Here is an 11,795-nt window from a genome sequence, read left to right on the forward strand (position 1 = left end):
CTACAGAGAAAGCATGCAGGGTGCCAACATCCCTGCTTATTGTTTAATCTGAGCTTGGAGACCTCTACCTCGCATGCACCAATTCTCCAGCAAAAAGAAGAGGTACTTGCTCAATGAACAATGCAGGGTAGGATGTTTCACGTGCTCTCCCTCTCTGCACATTCACGCCGGTACCCAGCCACGGTCACCAAGGCAACAGCTGCTAGTAGGACCCCTCCACCAGCATATGTCAGCGCATATGGAGGGCTGGTTAGGCCTAAAGCAAAGCCTATCAGGCTACCAATCACAGGCTCGAGGGTTAGCGGCAGGGCAATTGCTAAGGGGTGCAGGTACTTGAGCAGTGCATTGAAGCTCGTGTGTCCCAGAATGCCAGGAATCACTGCCAGATATATCACGCCCGGCAAATAGTTAGATGTGATCCACCCCGCAACTCCACTTTGACCAGAAGAAGCCACAGAGGCGCCCCCAAAGCTGACTGCTGACAGAGTTAGAAACCCTGCTGCTGAACCTGCACATGCAGCTCCTCATTATTGCCCTAATAACAACTCAATGTCTTGCACACTGTACCCCTGAGCTGCAATTCAGGGTCTGCACAATGAAGATTTACTGAGGTGTGCTCAAGGGCTGAATTTGGTCGCAATGTATACCTGTGACTGGGAATGCATACACAAACAAAGGCATCCAAGACCGGAGGCGCCTTCCAATGGACAGGTAAGCTATCACTGCCAGTGAAGCAATTACACAGGCAAAGTCACCCGCGAATGTCACCTGCCAGACACATGCCAAGCTTTCACTTGCTCAAAAGTGATGCTGCTGCTTTGCTGACTCAACGTGAGACACCTTGAAGTATTCGCGCTCACCTCTCCTTCCTTAACCCCTGACAATGCCAACAAAAGCCCACCCACGGCCCCAATGCCTGTGCCAATATTCTCCCCTGCAGATCCATAGCATCTTGGTAAGGAGACTCTTTGAAGCATGCATCAACTAGCCTTGCATGCATGCACCGTTCTGGACCCACTGTCATGCGATCGAACTAAGGCAGCTCAGCCATCTTTACATGCATAACCCCCAATATTGCTATGAAGTAGTCCGTGTCATCACCTTGCGAAAGAGGCTTGCTCATTGCCCACATACCCGCTGCAATCAGAATTGGTGTGATGGACACGTACAGCAGGGCGTGCGTCAGGCTAGTGTGATCGATGCCCCAGACCCACAATGCAAAGTGGAAGGCCAATGACATGCCGGAGAGAAGCATGAGCAGCCCATTCTGTTTCGCCTGCTCTCGCCACGCTACACACGTTTTATTTAAGAGTCCTTCACAGTCCGCACGTCTGGGTTGACTTATCACAGAGCATCAAGCTAGTAGACACCATCAGCACCAAATTACCTGGTGCCAGATTCCTGTACTGTATGACAGCTCCAGGGAAAAGAAGCAGTGACGTGAGTTGCAGGCGCCAGGCTGCCAGTGTCATCGGGGGAACCTCCCTCATCGAACGAAAGGCGGTGGCTGCTGAGGATACAGCAACGACCTGCAAAACAGGTGAAGGTATCCCTACTGCGTATCCCTGGAAGGGGTCAGAGATAGCTCACCCAAGAACAGCTGTCAAGGGGAGCACAGTACAGAAACAAGCAATGGTTTTAATCAGTATTACTTCCCTATCGTACAAGTCATTAGACTCAAGCAGGGAGAAAATCTGACAGGACCCACCGCAGCAGCAAGGAGTAGCCATGCCCACCAGGGTGTCTTTGTCTGCCGATCTCCGGCAGCGATCGTGCTCTCTGGAGTATCAGGATGATCATTGTGTCTTGAATTTGAAGGTTCTGAATCGTGCATGCCAGTGAAGGTCCTCATTTCTCACGGACATGAGTAGATCACATGAGATCGACGCAAGGGAAAACCACAGGAATCTTTCCTCTAGACACTAGTGAACGTCATAAAGATATGTCATCCTCAAATTAAGGGAAGACCGTCAGAAAAGTGATGAGGATGGGCATCCAACGTGGTCACAGTCCTTTAAATCTGTGGCCCGTAGTACGGGGAACAGGTGCATGCAGAAGCTTCCTGAGGAATATCGGCTTGCTCTTTTGTCCGAGTGATCCCAGCATCACATCTCAATCGAGTGGATTTGCTTTCTCATATACATTGAGCGTAAATCCTTGCAAGGATAGACACATACCAGCAGCATTTGTCTGTGTAGAAGCGATCAGATGCTTCCACAATCACCGATTCCCCCATCAGCTACATTACTCTTGTCATATTGATATCAACCTCTACCATCTGTGATGATGTTCCCTGCGGAGGATCCAGCAAGGGTTTGACGGCATCACCACTGGCCATTTTGCCATCAGGCGGGCCAGCTGACTCGATGAAGATGCCAGAAGATTCTTCGAGGTGATGTGGCCTTGGAGAGCTTCCTTTGCAAGCAAACCAACAAACAGAAGGGGGCACTGACATTCCTGTAACCGCAGAGCTTGCGGCTGTGGATCCCTGTTGGCTCATGCCGCTTTGGCGCTTTCGATTGCTGGAGCAGTGCTATTCTGTTCTCAGGTATGAAATTTGATCACAAGTGACAGCTTAACAATAGTGACGTCTTGGCTGAGACCCTTCAATTACCTTTCCCAACTTACTCAGACCAACACCTGGAAGAACTGTCCTCTAGACACTGACGTGTTGGCACACCTTGACAGCTAATTTCACTTTATACAGGCATTTGCGCAGCTGAATGCAATTCAGCAGCTAACAGGGATCCTGCATGGGGCGAAAGGCTCCTGGACAGTCGCCTACAAGGCTGCTGTGATTGCCACAACAGCAGTCGCGCCAGTGTTAGCCTTGCTGAGTTCCTGCCTCGTGCGCATCTTGGTGACCTGCAAGATGGATATGATTCTGGCGAAAGAAGGTACGATGCTGATTGGGAGGAACTTTCTTAACATGTTCTGTGCATGACTTTCTTGCCAGTCTGAGACTGAGAATCCGGCCTCATCGTATCGCATGCAGGATGCCAAAACGTGTCTGTGCGGAGGGCTCAATTGATGCTTGCCAGGGTCCTCTGCGTGCTGCTGATCCTCACTTCAGCATGGCTGGTTCTCCTGGGGGCCCTGCAGACGACAGGTGTGCACCACCAAATGATCACAGAACCCACCAAAAGAATCCCGCCATGACATATACTCCTGTCAAAGTTGCTCCTGTGCTCCACATATGAAGTTTTGTGGTTTGGTTAATCACTGTGATTGTGAATTCTGCGCAGGGATCATCTTCACCCTGAACATGAAAGCCATGGCTGCGGCGTCTGGGGACACAGACACAGCAGCGTCGCAGCACTGCTTTGACTTTGCGCTCTTCCAGCATCGTTCGCACATCTGTGACCCAGGCAGCATCCAGAGGATAGCCGACATATTGGGCTCTGCCCTCATTTTTGCTTGCTTGGCAGCCGGGGGTGAGTCAACAAGGAAGTACCATCTTCTGCAGGGATTCGATGTGAAAATAAGAGGCGTTGGATTGCATGTTTAGGTCCAGAGGTGGAAGGATTGTTGAGATGCTCAGTAGGCCTTCTCATGTGCAGGGTTGCTGCTGATGGGATTGGGCTGCCAAACTTTCATGTGCCAGTCCTGTGAGGTAGCAGCTGTCACATCTCTGCTGATCAGGAGAGCCTTGCACCTGAACGAGGAACAGGTGATCACTCATGAGCTACCCAGTGCTTGCTGCACTGTGCATGAGCAAGATGGCCTCCATTCTTTGATTCTTTCAATGCTCGGCTGTGCAACATGCTGGCCAGTCGTTGAGATGATGGCGCTGATGTGTTGTTTGTGCCCAGGCTGATGCGCTGAATCAGATGGAGATGCAAGTGCCTGGCAGCATCAGAAACGTATGCTCAGTCCAGAATGCAAATCCGTTCCCTGCAGCGTCTGCACCTTCATGGCCTCCCCAGCATTGATTAGGCCCCTGTCAGCTCAAGTCCCATGATAATTTTGTTAGGAGACGACAATGATAATTTTGATATGAGACACCAATGTTAATTTTGATACGAGACACCAGCATGATTGAGAACTCTTCAGAACTCAGCTGATTCTAGGTGAAAGCAGTGTGTCAGCTTCATTCATGAGCATGCCATGCGATCATATGGCAGCATAGTTTAGAATACGTCTTCAATTAACTGTAGTAACCGCATATCACCTGATTTCCGGCTTGGACTTGCCTTGTACCTGTGCAACGCCTGCTGTATGATACTGTATAATGTATTTTTCAATTTGTTGGCCCAGAGCAAATAGCCAATTTTGCGCAATGCGATGCTGCACCTTTGATGAGAGCTATCATATGTAGGCCCTCATCTTATGCTGAATGTGATTTCAACAGCTGAATGAAGTCTTGCTGTTGTAAAGAATGGTGTAAGAATTTACCAACTGCTCAAATTATTTAAAAAGGGAAATTTGGGGCAAGAGCCCTGTTGCAACCAGGCGCACAACTACAATTTATGGCGCCTGTGCATCTCAAGTACAAGCAGCTGATCTCAGGAGACACTGGCCCAGATTTCAGTCAGAGTCGAGGAGCGACACAATTATGCCCACTGCAATGGTGTGCCCGCCATCCCTCAGGGCAATGCGGCCGAGGGCTCTGTAGTCGGTGTACAGCTCCACGCACATGGGCCGAGCCACGCTGATCTCCACCACCGCCGTCTGCCCCTTGGTCAGAGCGCGCGGTCGCGCCTTTGTCACCTCGCCCGTCTTTGGATTCAGCACAGAGACCAGCCGCGAAATCTGGCCGGACTCCTGCGCCGTGTGCACATGCACGCTCACCTGCGCCGCACATCACCAGTCCTCAAGAGCTTCCCTAGTAAAACATCTCTTCACTCAGCACATCTCTGCATGCAAACATCCAACAGGCGCCTGAGATACATTTGCAGCTTCCAGCATCCAATTCAGGTCACATTGCATACATGAAAACCAGTAAAAGCGCCGGAATCGGGAGAAAAGGCTGCTTTGCAGCTTAGACAGATTGCGTCTCACAGTAAGACATGTCTCAGCCCTGTCGCGATGATGATCAGAATGCATACACTGCGGCCAAGCGTGGCTGATCGATGGTTAGAGCACAGCAAAGCTTTTGGTACTTTTACCTGGCGGCCTTTGAGGATGGGCAGCGGGAGGTCCAGCACGACGATGCGCGCCTCCAACCGGCCGGCCACCGGCACGGGCCAGTCCGGGTGGCACACAACCGCGCCCACCGCCAGCGCCGTGGCATCAACACCCGCCAGCACCACGTCCGCTGTGTCGCCAGCCCTCGCCAGCGCCGCGGCCTGTCCATCCATCTCCACACTGCGCACCATCGCCTGGTGGCCGCCCGGCTGCACCAGCACCCTCGTGCCCACCTGTACACCCATTCACAGACCCATTCACGATGCATGCATGGTTGGCAGGCCAAGGCTTTCATTGCAGCTGCTGTATGTAGTGGGATTGCGGAATTTCTCCAGCAGAATTTCTCCCTTGAAGATCCTCTTCAATGTAATATTTACATTGATGCTGTTGTTCTTGTCAGCCTGATGCATGCAGGCTGACAAAAACAAAGGAGTCAGGTGTGATGGCCAAGTGTCAAGCTGACACAGCCCCACAGCGTTCACAGGGGATGCCTGACCTTGAGAGCGCCGCCCTCCAGCTTGCCGCCGACGGCCAATCCCCCGCGCAATCCCTTGAACACGTCGGCAATGGGCATGCGCAGCGACCGCTCCAATGCGCGCGCCGCCGGCCGGAATGCGTCGATGGCGGCCACCACCGAGGGCCCCCGCCACCAGCTGCTCAGTGCCGGCTCAGTGGGGTGATCCGTCAGGTTCTGCCCTGAGGGGCCCACGGCCGGCAGCCACTGCACCTGGCTCTCCCTGAAGCCTGATGTGCGCAGGAAAGGCAGAAGCGCCCCCTTGACCTGCTCAAACCGCTCCTGCACACACCCACAACTGTCATCGCTCTTCCTGCCTCTCAATGCATAACCTGACGGGGGTGGTGAGGCGGATGAGTCAGGGCGGACCTGGGAGAAGGCGCAGGTGTCCAGCTTGGAGATGACGACGGCGAGCTGCTCAATGCCGAGGCTGCGCGCCAGCTGCGCGTGCTCCCGCGTCTGCCCGCCACCCATGCCGCCGCCCGCATCAAAGCCCGCCTCGAATCCCCCCACCGATCCATCCACCAAGAGCAGCGCAGCGTCCGCCTGGGCTGCCCCTGCGCGATGGCACGCCGTGTTTATCAAAGTGCTTATGGGCGTTTTGACTAGAAGCGCTGCAGCAAGCATTTCCCCCACTGTGGCATGGATATGATTGTAGGGAATGCTTTTTATGGTACATCGTGGATGCCTCTGCATCCTTGGGAGCATGTACATGCTAAGGTTGACATGCAGCATTTCATCAAGGGGCAATTTTTTTTTCGAAACAAGTTCTTTTGAACTCTGCGAGCTCACCAGCAATCATGTTGGGCACAAAGTCGCGGTGGCCGGGCGCATCCAGCAGCCTGACCAGGTGCTTTGGGGTCTCGAAGAAGGTGGATGCGACATCGACGGTGACCCCCCTCGAGCGCTCCTCGGCCCTCTCATCCAACAGCCACGCCCATGCAAACGACCCCTTCCCGGCCGCCGTTGCATCGCGCTGCGCTTTGTGCACAGTTTTCTGGCTGATGTGCCTGCATGGACACATTGTGTGGTCACTTTTTGATTTTTTTTTTCACTATTGTCCCGAAGTGAAAATTGTTGCAGGTTCTCAGATGGAAATTTACAGGTCGAATTCGGCTCTTTTTAGGGCTTTCCCGGCGTTATGCATGTGCGCAGCTCACCCTAGTTCATGCAGCAGGCGGCCCATGAGCGTGGACTTGCCAGCATCTACATGGCCCAGCACCACCAGATGCAGCCGCGATTTGCCATTAGCCTCTACACCTTCCCGCGCACTCGCCTCGTCGCATGCTCTTGCCAGGTCACTGTCCGGCCTGTACTCTGACAGCGGCCGCCGCCTCCGCTGCAATCCAAGGATCTTCTTAGTACATTGCGTGGGGATTGGATGGTTGCCAGCAGATATGGCAGCGTGGGTGCATTGCCATGACAATGGCTTGCATGGATGATCAGTCGTCTCGTCGTCCCTCTTCTCAATGCACCAGGGAGCTCACATGGTGGAGGACTTTTGAATGGATGTCATACCTGGAGCTGAGGCTCGAGTTCTGTCCTCCCGCTTGTCGAGGGAACCTGCTGATCGGTCCATCTGCTTTCAGAACGACCTGAAGTGCTGCCGTTTTCCTCACCCTGCAGCTGAATCGCTGCCACTCCCCTCTCCACTTCCTCTTGTGCCGCAACACTTGGCCTGCCAAGAAAACTTGCCATGTGAAACGATTGAAAATGCAAAGCATTCCATGCAGAGGGCCAAATATGAAAGCAATGGCAGCGAACGAGCGAGAGGCACGATAGATGTGGTCTCACCTTGCATGGGTATGCTGAGCCGCTCTATTCTGCGTTAGTGACACTACGGGCTTGCCTGACTGAGCTGCTAGCACGCGGTCATCCGGAGATGGTTGGTCAAATCTGAATAGTCTCCCCTCATCTGCTGCAGACTCCTGTGGCGCTATTGGAAAGGTCTGTGATACTGGGGGTGGCTGCTCTACTCTCCTGCCTGTAAAACGGCCAAGCATGTCAGCAGATCATGACGCAGCAAGCTCGTTAAAATCACAGCACTTGTCATGCGTCTGGACAGCAGCAGGTACGAGGACATGAGGATGCAGTACAGCATCAACACGTACCCCCCTTTTGAGGCTTGCCGCTCGGCAGAGTAGGAGGTGGATCACAGAGGTAATGAGCCAGGGCAGAAGCACCTGCGTCAATGCCTGCCTTGCCCACGCTCTTTGCAGCAGTGCCCTTTCCGCCCGGTTGTGGTGGTACACTAGTACCACTTTTGCTTAGAACGGCCTTGCCCTGTCATGGAAAGACACCAGAAGTTCAATTTTCAGCATGGAATCAGCATGGAAACGCTGATCCAGCCACATTGGAGGTGAGATACCAGTGTGGCTTACTGTACTATGCCGAGCACTGCAGTACACCAGCATGGCATCAATTTGGGATCCATCTGGAGTAGTATGGATAGGATCTAATCAGGGTATTCTAATCGATTGTCTTTTGGGTTAGGCATTTGGAGGAAGCAAGGAACCATGGAGGACAGCCAGGCGATTCTTCGCCAACAATACGAGGGCTTGCACTCTAAAAGGGATAGAGGAAACTTAGAATCACCTTTTTTACAGGTTTTTCTGCTGCTTTCTGCGCTTCAACAGCCCTGACAGCCTCTGCTAGTTCTGGATCATCCTCGTCGTCGTCCTCAAAGTCATCATCTTGCTGATACCAATCGTCTTCGTAATCATCCGCGTAATTGTATCCTTTCCCTGCCATCTTCACATGAGGATGGAATATGATAGAGGAGAGGGAAAGAGGATCGCAAAATACGAAGGAGATTCAGCTGCTCGAGCAATACTGGTCATGGCCTGCCGGTCAATGCATGCAGAAGTTCAGCGCGATGAGAAAGAAGTCTGTGTCTAGAAGATCGTTGCTGTAGTGAAGACAGATCATGACAACTGGTGCATCAAATCACGGTCCGACGTCGCCCTCGTGTGCTTAATCAAGATGTGTCAGACAACGAGCTGCAGTTTCAAAGATCAAGGAAACGCGGAATATAAGAAGGGGAAATGGCTCAAAGCTGCTGGTCTCTACACCAAGGTGGGTGCAATGCGCGCAGGTGATCGTTGAGATCGGGTGACTTCTGGCTCACAGTCTGAATATTAGTGATGTTCCTGCAGGGCATCAAGGAGGACCCAGACTCTGCCGTTCTGTACTCTAACAGATCTGCAGCTCTCTTACAACTAAAAAAGGCGGCAAAAGCGCTCGAAGATGCAGAAGACTGCATACGTCGGAGGCCAGACTGGGAAAAGGGGCACTTTCGAAAGGGCTTAGCTTTGGAGCTGCAAGGGGCTTATACTGAGGTGATCCTACCTGATCCAAGCAATCAGACTTCCGAATAAAGCAAAATGACATTATCACCTCTCGCTGTTTTTACTCCAGCGACCATATCATAGCTAGATTATGTGTTGGAGCAGGCACTCCAGGCGGTGGAAGCCGCACTAAAATGCAATGCACAGAATGCTGAGATGGCAAAGAAAGCCCGAGAGCTCAAGAAAGTGATAAACTCATCAAAGCCAAATGCCAAGAAAGACAAAGAAAATCAGGAGAAAAACAAGTCGGTGAACGGCAACAGTGGCGTTGAGATGAAAAGTCAGGGAAACAAACAGGTATCACAATGACACTTTTGAGCTTTTGGGAACATCAATAGCCCTGCAAGGTCTATTATAAGTGAGGAAAGAGCAGATTATTCAGTGCAAAGGCTGATCTTGGAGTCTCCATGCACGCCAGGCTGCACCGCTGGGCGCAAAACAAGTGCACCCGTCTGGACAACTCAATGCAGACACTGCAGAATTTCAGAGGGAATGCTTAGCCCTGGCCTTGGACGCTGACACGCTGGAGCCATCCGTCTACTTCCTTGGTAAGGAGGTCACAGACTTAATCAAGTGATGGCTGACATCATATTTGCATGCGGTCCTTGAAATGACTATTCGCCCTCATTGTGCATTCCTGGCATGCTGAAGGGCCGCCATCTACAGATCTGGAGTCCAGCATGAGCCAGGTAAAGGTCAAGGAAGCTTTCCAGTCGCCAGAGATGCTGCAGAACTGCCTGGGGTTCCTGAGGCAGTACGCCAGCGAGAAGAGCGCTCTTGCAGCCTGTGCCATCGTACCACTCCAGGACGTTGCATACCCACAGGTTGGCCTTCTTCCAATTGCGTGCCATTTGGATGGTCATTGCTGCCCAATCCTGAGCGTGCATGTGACTTGCAATGTCGCCAGAGGAACCTCTCACAGGGTGACAAATCGAGCGCCATGGTTGTGTGCAGGTGTGGAAGCTGCGGGGCTGGCCCCTGGGGGATGTGAAAGGAGCACTGGTGCAACTGGACACACCCAAAGAGCGCAGGCTGTGTTTCCTGCCTGCTGATGCGCAGGACGTGGCAGCTGCAGTGCCACTCGGTGAAGACTTCAAGGTCCTAGAGCCACTATTTCGATGAATGATCCATGTACGCAAAAGCACATTTCATAATGTATGTGTCTGCTTTCTTTGAACGTCTGCTGTACTGATGTGATCAGGGCAGCGAGCATTGCGACATCTTGTTATTTCACATTGCATTGAATGTTGAACGTTCCTATTTAGCAAGCAATTGTCCATTGCTTATGTCATTGAACTGCTTGGGCTAATAGACAAGGAGTTGCTTGTCGCCTCCTGCATCAATGCAGCTCGAATTGCATGCTGCGATCTGTTCTACAGGACGCACACTCATCTCCATCGTCTCCCTCACCATCCCTTTCCTCTGAGACAGTGCCTGCATGAAGTAAGGCATCCCGTGGCAAATCGGCCGATGCATACTAACTGACGATGACTGTAATTATTTGTGTGTCGAATATAGTCAACAGAAACATTTGCTGGCATGCCAAGATGATCTTACGGGACAGCATTGGCTTTGAAATTATTCTTGCTCTTCCTCCCAATGAATGGTGCGTTTGTATACTGGCATGGTCACCTGAAGCAAAGAAGCTGACTTGCGCTTTGCGCATAAGAGCGCCGCGTTGGACTGGCTGAACCGAGCAATGAGCTCCTGATTCTCGATTGTCAATTGATCGAAATCCACAGCGTGCAATCCTTCCCCTAAGATCTGCTGATGCTGCGTCTGGTGCTGTATACTCTTCAACTTTCCCTGCGCATCAAGTCATTGCACGCCCTTCTAAAAATTCTCAAGAGCTCAGCAGAACACAGGCAAGAACATGAATCGAGCAGCGCCCATGTCGGTGGTGTATTCATGGGTTGTGGTGGTCAGTGTGGACAGCAATCTGTTGTATCAGTTTTACATGACTGTATGAGAACGCCCACCTTCAGAGTGGCAGCCTGAATAGTGAAACTCTCTACTGCTGCGCCTTTAGCATCAATCATGTGCTCCAGATGCCTCAATATGCGGTCTGCTGTGACCTTTTCACTGCGCTGGCCTGCCTCAGGAAGTGCGTCATGCTTCAATTGATACAAGCAGCTGTTGTTTGAAGACACTTTGGCTTCCCAGTCAGCAAGCCTGGCTTCACCCTCCAGTAATGCCTTCTCAGATTCTGCTATCGCCTGCAGGGAAAGACCCTTAGATCTCGGCAAAACTAGAAACACATAGGCATTGCCAGATCCTGAAGAATCTCAAGATGTATCTTGTTACTACACGGAGTAACAAAGCAATGGTTTACAACCTGCTCGAGTAATGCCTGGATGTGTTCGACCTCCAAGATTGCGATAGCATGTTTCTCGTCCACCGTGAGATATTGACAAGATCCATCTGTCGATACTTCACAATCATCCAAATCCTGTAATCAACCAAAGTTTTAGCAAACCCTTCGATGATTTGGGTCGAATAGCAAATGCAAATGTCAGAGGTCGTCCTCCCACCACAAGGGAGTCCTCGGCTTCAGTACCATTTTTTTGCTTCCTACTTTGCTGTGCACAGGCGATGATACGTTCAGTGAAGGCTTTCAGGAAAGATTCCTCGTCAAGCTTTGGCGACGACTCCATGATCTGCACACTTTCAACTGGTGTGTCCATTCTGGAAGTCCTCGAGACTCTATTATTTCAGTAGAGTTCGAATTGACTCGCAGATAGCACTGCTCGTCCACGAGTTTTGTTCTCCAGATGCAACTTGCTAAAAATAGAGTTGATTTACCGCAC

The 11,795-nt window shown here is 51.7% G+C and overlaps 3 protein-coding genes across 3 annotated transcripts; 2 read left to right on the forward strand and 1 right to left on the reverse strand.

Annotated features, from left to right (window-relative positions):
• Nucleotides 1–2,159: 2,159 nt before the first annotated feature.
• On the forward strand, nt 2,160–4,404 carry COCSUDRAFT_47905 (hypothetical protein). Its single transcript, XM_005646969.1, has 7 exons — nt 2,160–2,392; nt 2,470–2,548; nt 2,708–2,897; nt 2,996–3,109; nt 3,246–3,434; nt 3,561–3,670; nt 3,813–4,404. Exons 1-7 carry the CDS (start codon nt 2,367–2,369, stop codon nt 3,930–3,932), a joined length of 828 nt encoding a protein of 275 aa, XP_005647026.1. The 5' UTR covers nt 2,160–2,366; the 3' UTR covers nt 3,933–4,404.
• Nucleotides 4,405–4,527: 123 nt separating this feature from the next.
• Nucleotides 4,528–8,411, reverse strand: COCSUDRAFT_47906 (hypothetical protein; the record flags this gene model as incomplete). Its single annotated transcript, XM_005646970.1, has 10 exons — nt 8,237–8,411; nt 7,753–7,924; nt 7,436–7,625; nt 7,261–7,319; nt 6,802–6,980; nt 6,434–6,651; nt 6,011–6,198; nt 5,624–5,923; nt 5,109–5,360; nt 4,528–4,791 (listed from the first exon to the last, which is right to left on the reverse strand). The coding sequence occupies exons 3-10, from the start codon at nt 7,440–7,442 to the stop codon at nt 4,528–4,530; spliced, it is 1,467 nt and encodes a 488-aa protein (XP_005647027.1). The 5' UTR covers nt 7,443–7,625; nt 7,753–7,924; nt 8,237–8,411.
• A 138-nt stretch (nt 8,412–8,549) lies between these two features.
• On the forward strand, nt 8,550–10,499 carry COCSUDRAFT_33533 (hypothetical protein). Its single transcript, XM_005646971.1, has 6 exons — nt 8,550–8,716; nt 8,797–8,979; nt 9,094–9,285; nt 9,407–9,536; nt 9,640–9,812; nt 9,943–10,499. Exons 3-6 carry the CDS (start codon nt 9,145–9,147, stop codon nt 10,108–10,110), a joined length of 612 nt encoding a protein of 203 aa, XP_005647028.1. The 5' UTR covers nt 8,550–8,716; nt 8,797–8,979; nt 9,094–9,144; the 3' UTR covers nt 10,111–10,499.
• The last annotated feature ends 1,296 nt before the right edge of the window (nt 10,500–11,795 follow it).

Source organism: Coccomyxa subellipsoidea (assembly GCF_000258705.1).
Source record: "Coccomyxa subellipsoidea C-169, whole genome shotgun sequence".
NCBI lineage: Eukaryota > Viridiplantae > Chlorophyta > Trebouxiophyceae > Coccomyxaceae > Coccomyxa > Coccomyxa subellipsoidea.

Bases quoted from the DNA above. Each gene is read 5' to 3' on its own strand.
- COCSUDRAFT_47905 (XM_005646969.1), top strand. From the start codon at position 2,367: ATGAAGATGCCAGAAGATTCTTCGAG. The intron at 2,549-2,707 runs GTATGAAATTTG...CACTTTATACAG, and splicing joins CAGTGCTATTCTGTTCTCAG to GCATTTGCGCAGCTGAATGC. The intron at 2,898-2,995 runs GTACGATGCTGA...TATCGCATGCAG, and splicing joins TATGATTCTGGCGAAAGAAG to GATGCCAAAACGTGTCTGTG.
- COCSUDRAFT_33533 (XM_005646971.1), top strand. From the start codon at position 9,145: ATGGCAAAGAAAGCCCGAGAGCTCAAGAAAGTGATAAACTCATCAAAG. The intron at 9,286-9,406 runs GTATCACAATGA...CATGCACGCCAG, and splicing joins AAAGTCAGGGAAACAAACAG to GCTGCACCGCTGGGCGCAAA. The intron at 9,813-9,942 runs GTTGGCCTTCTT...GGTTGTGTGCAG, and splicing joins AGGACGTTGCATACCCACAG to GTGTGGAAGCTGCGGGGCTG.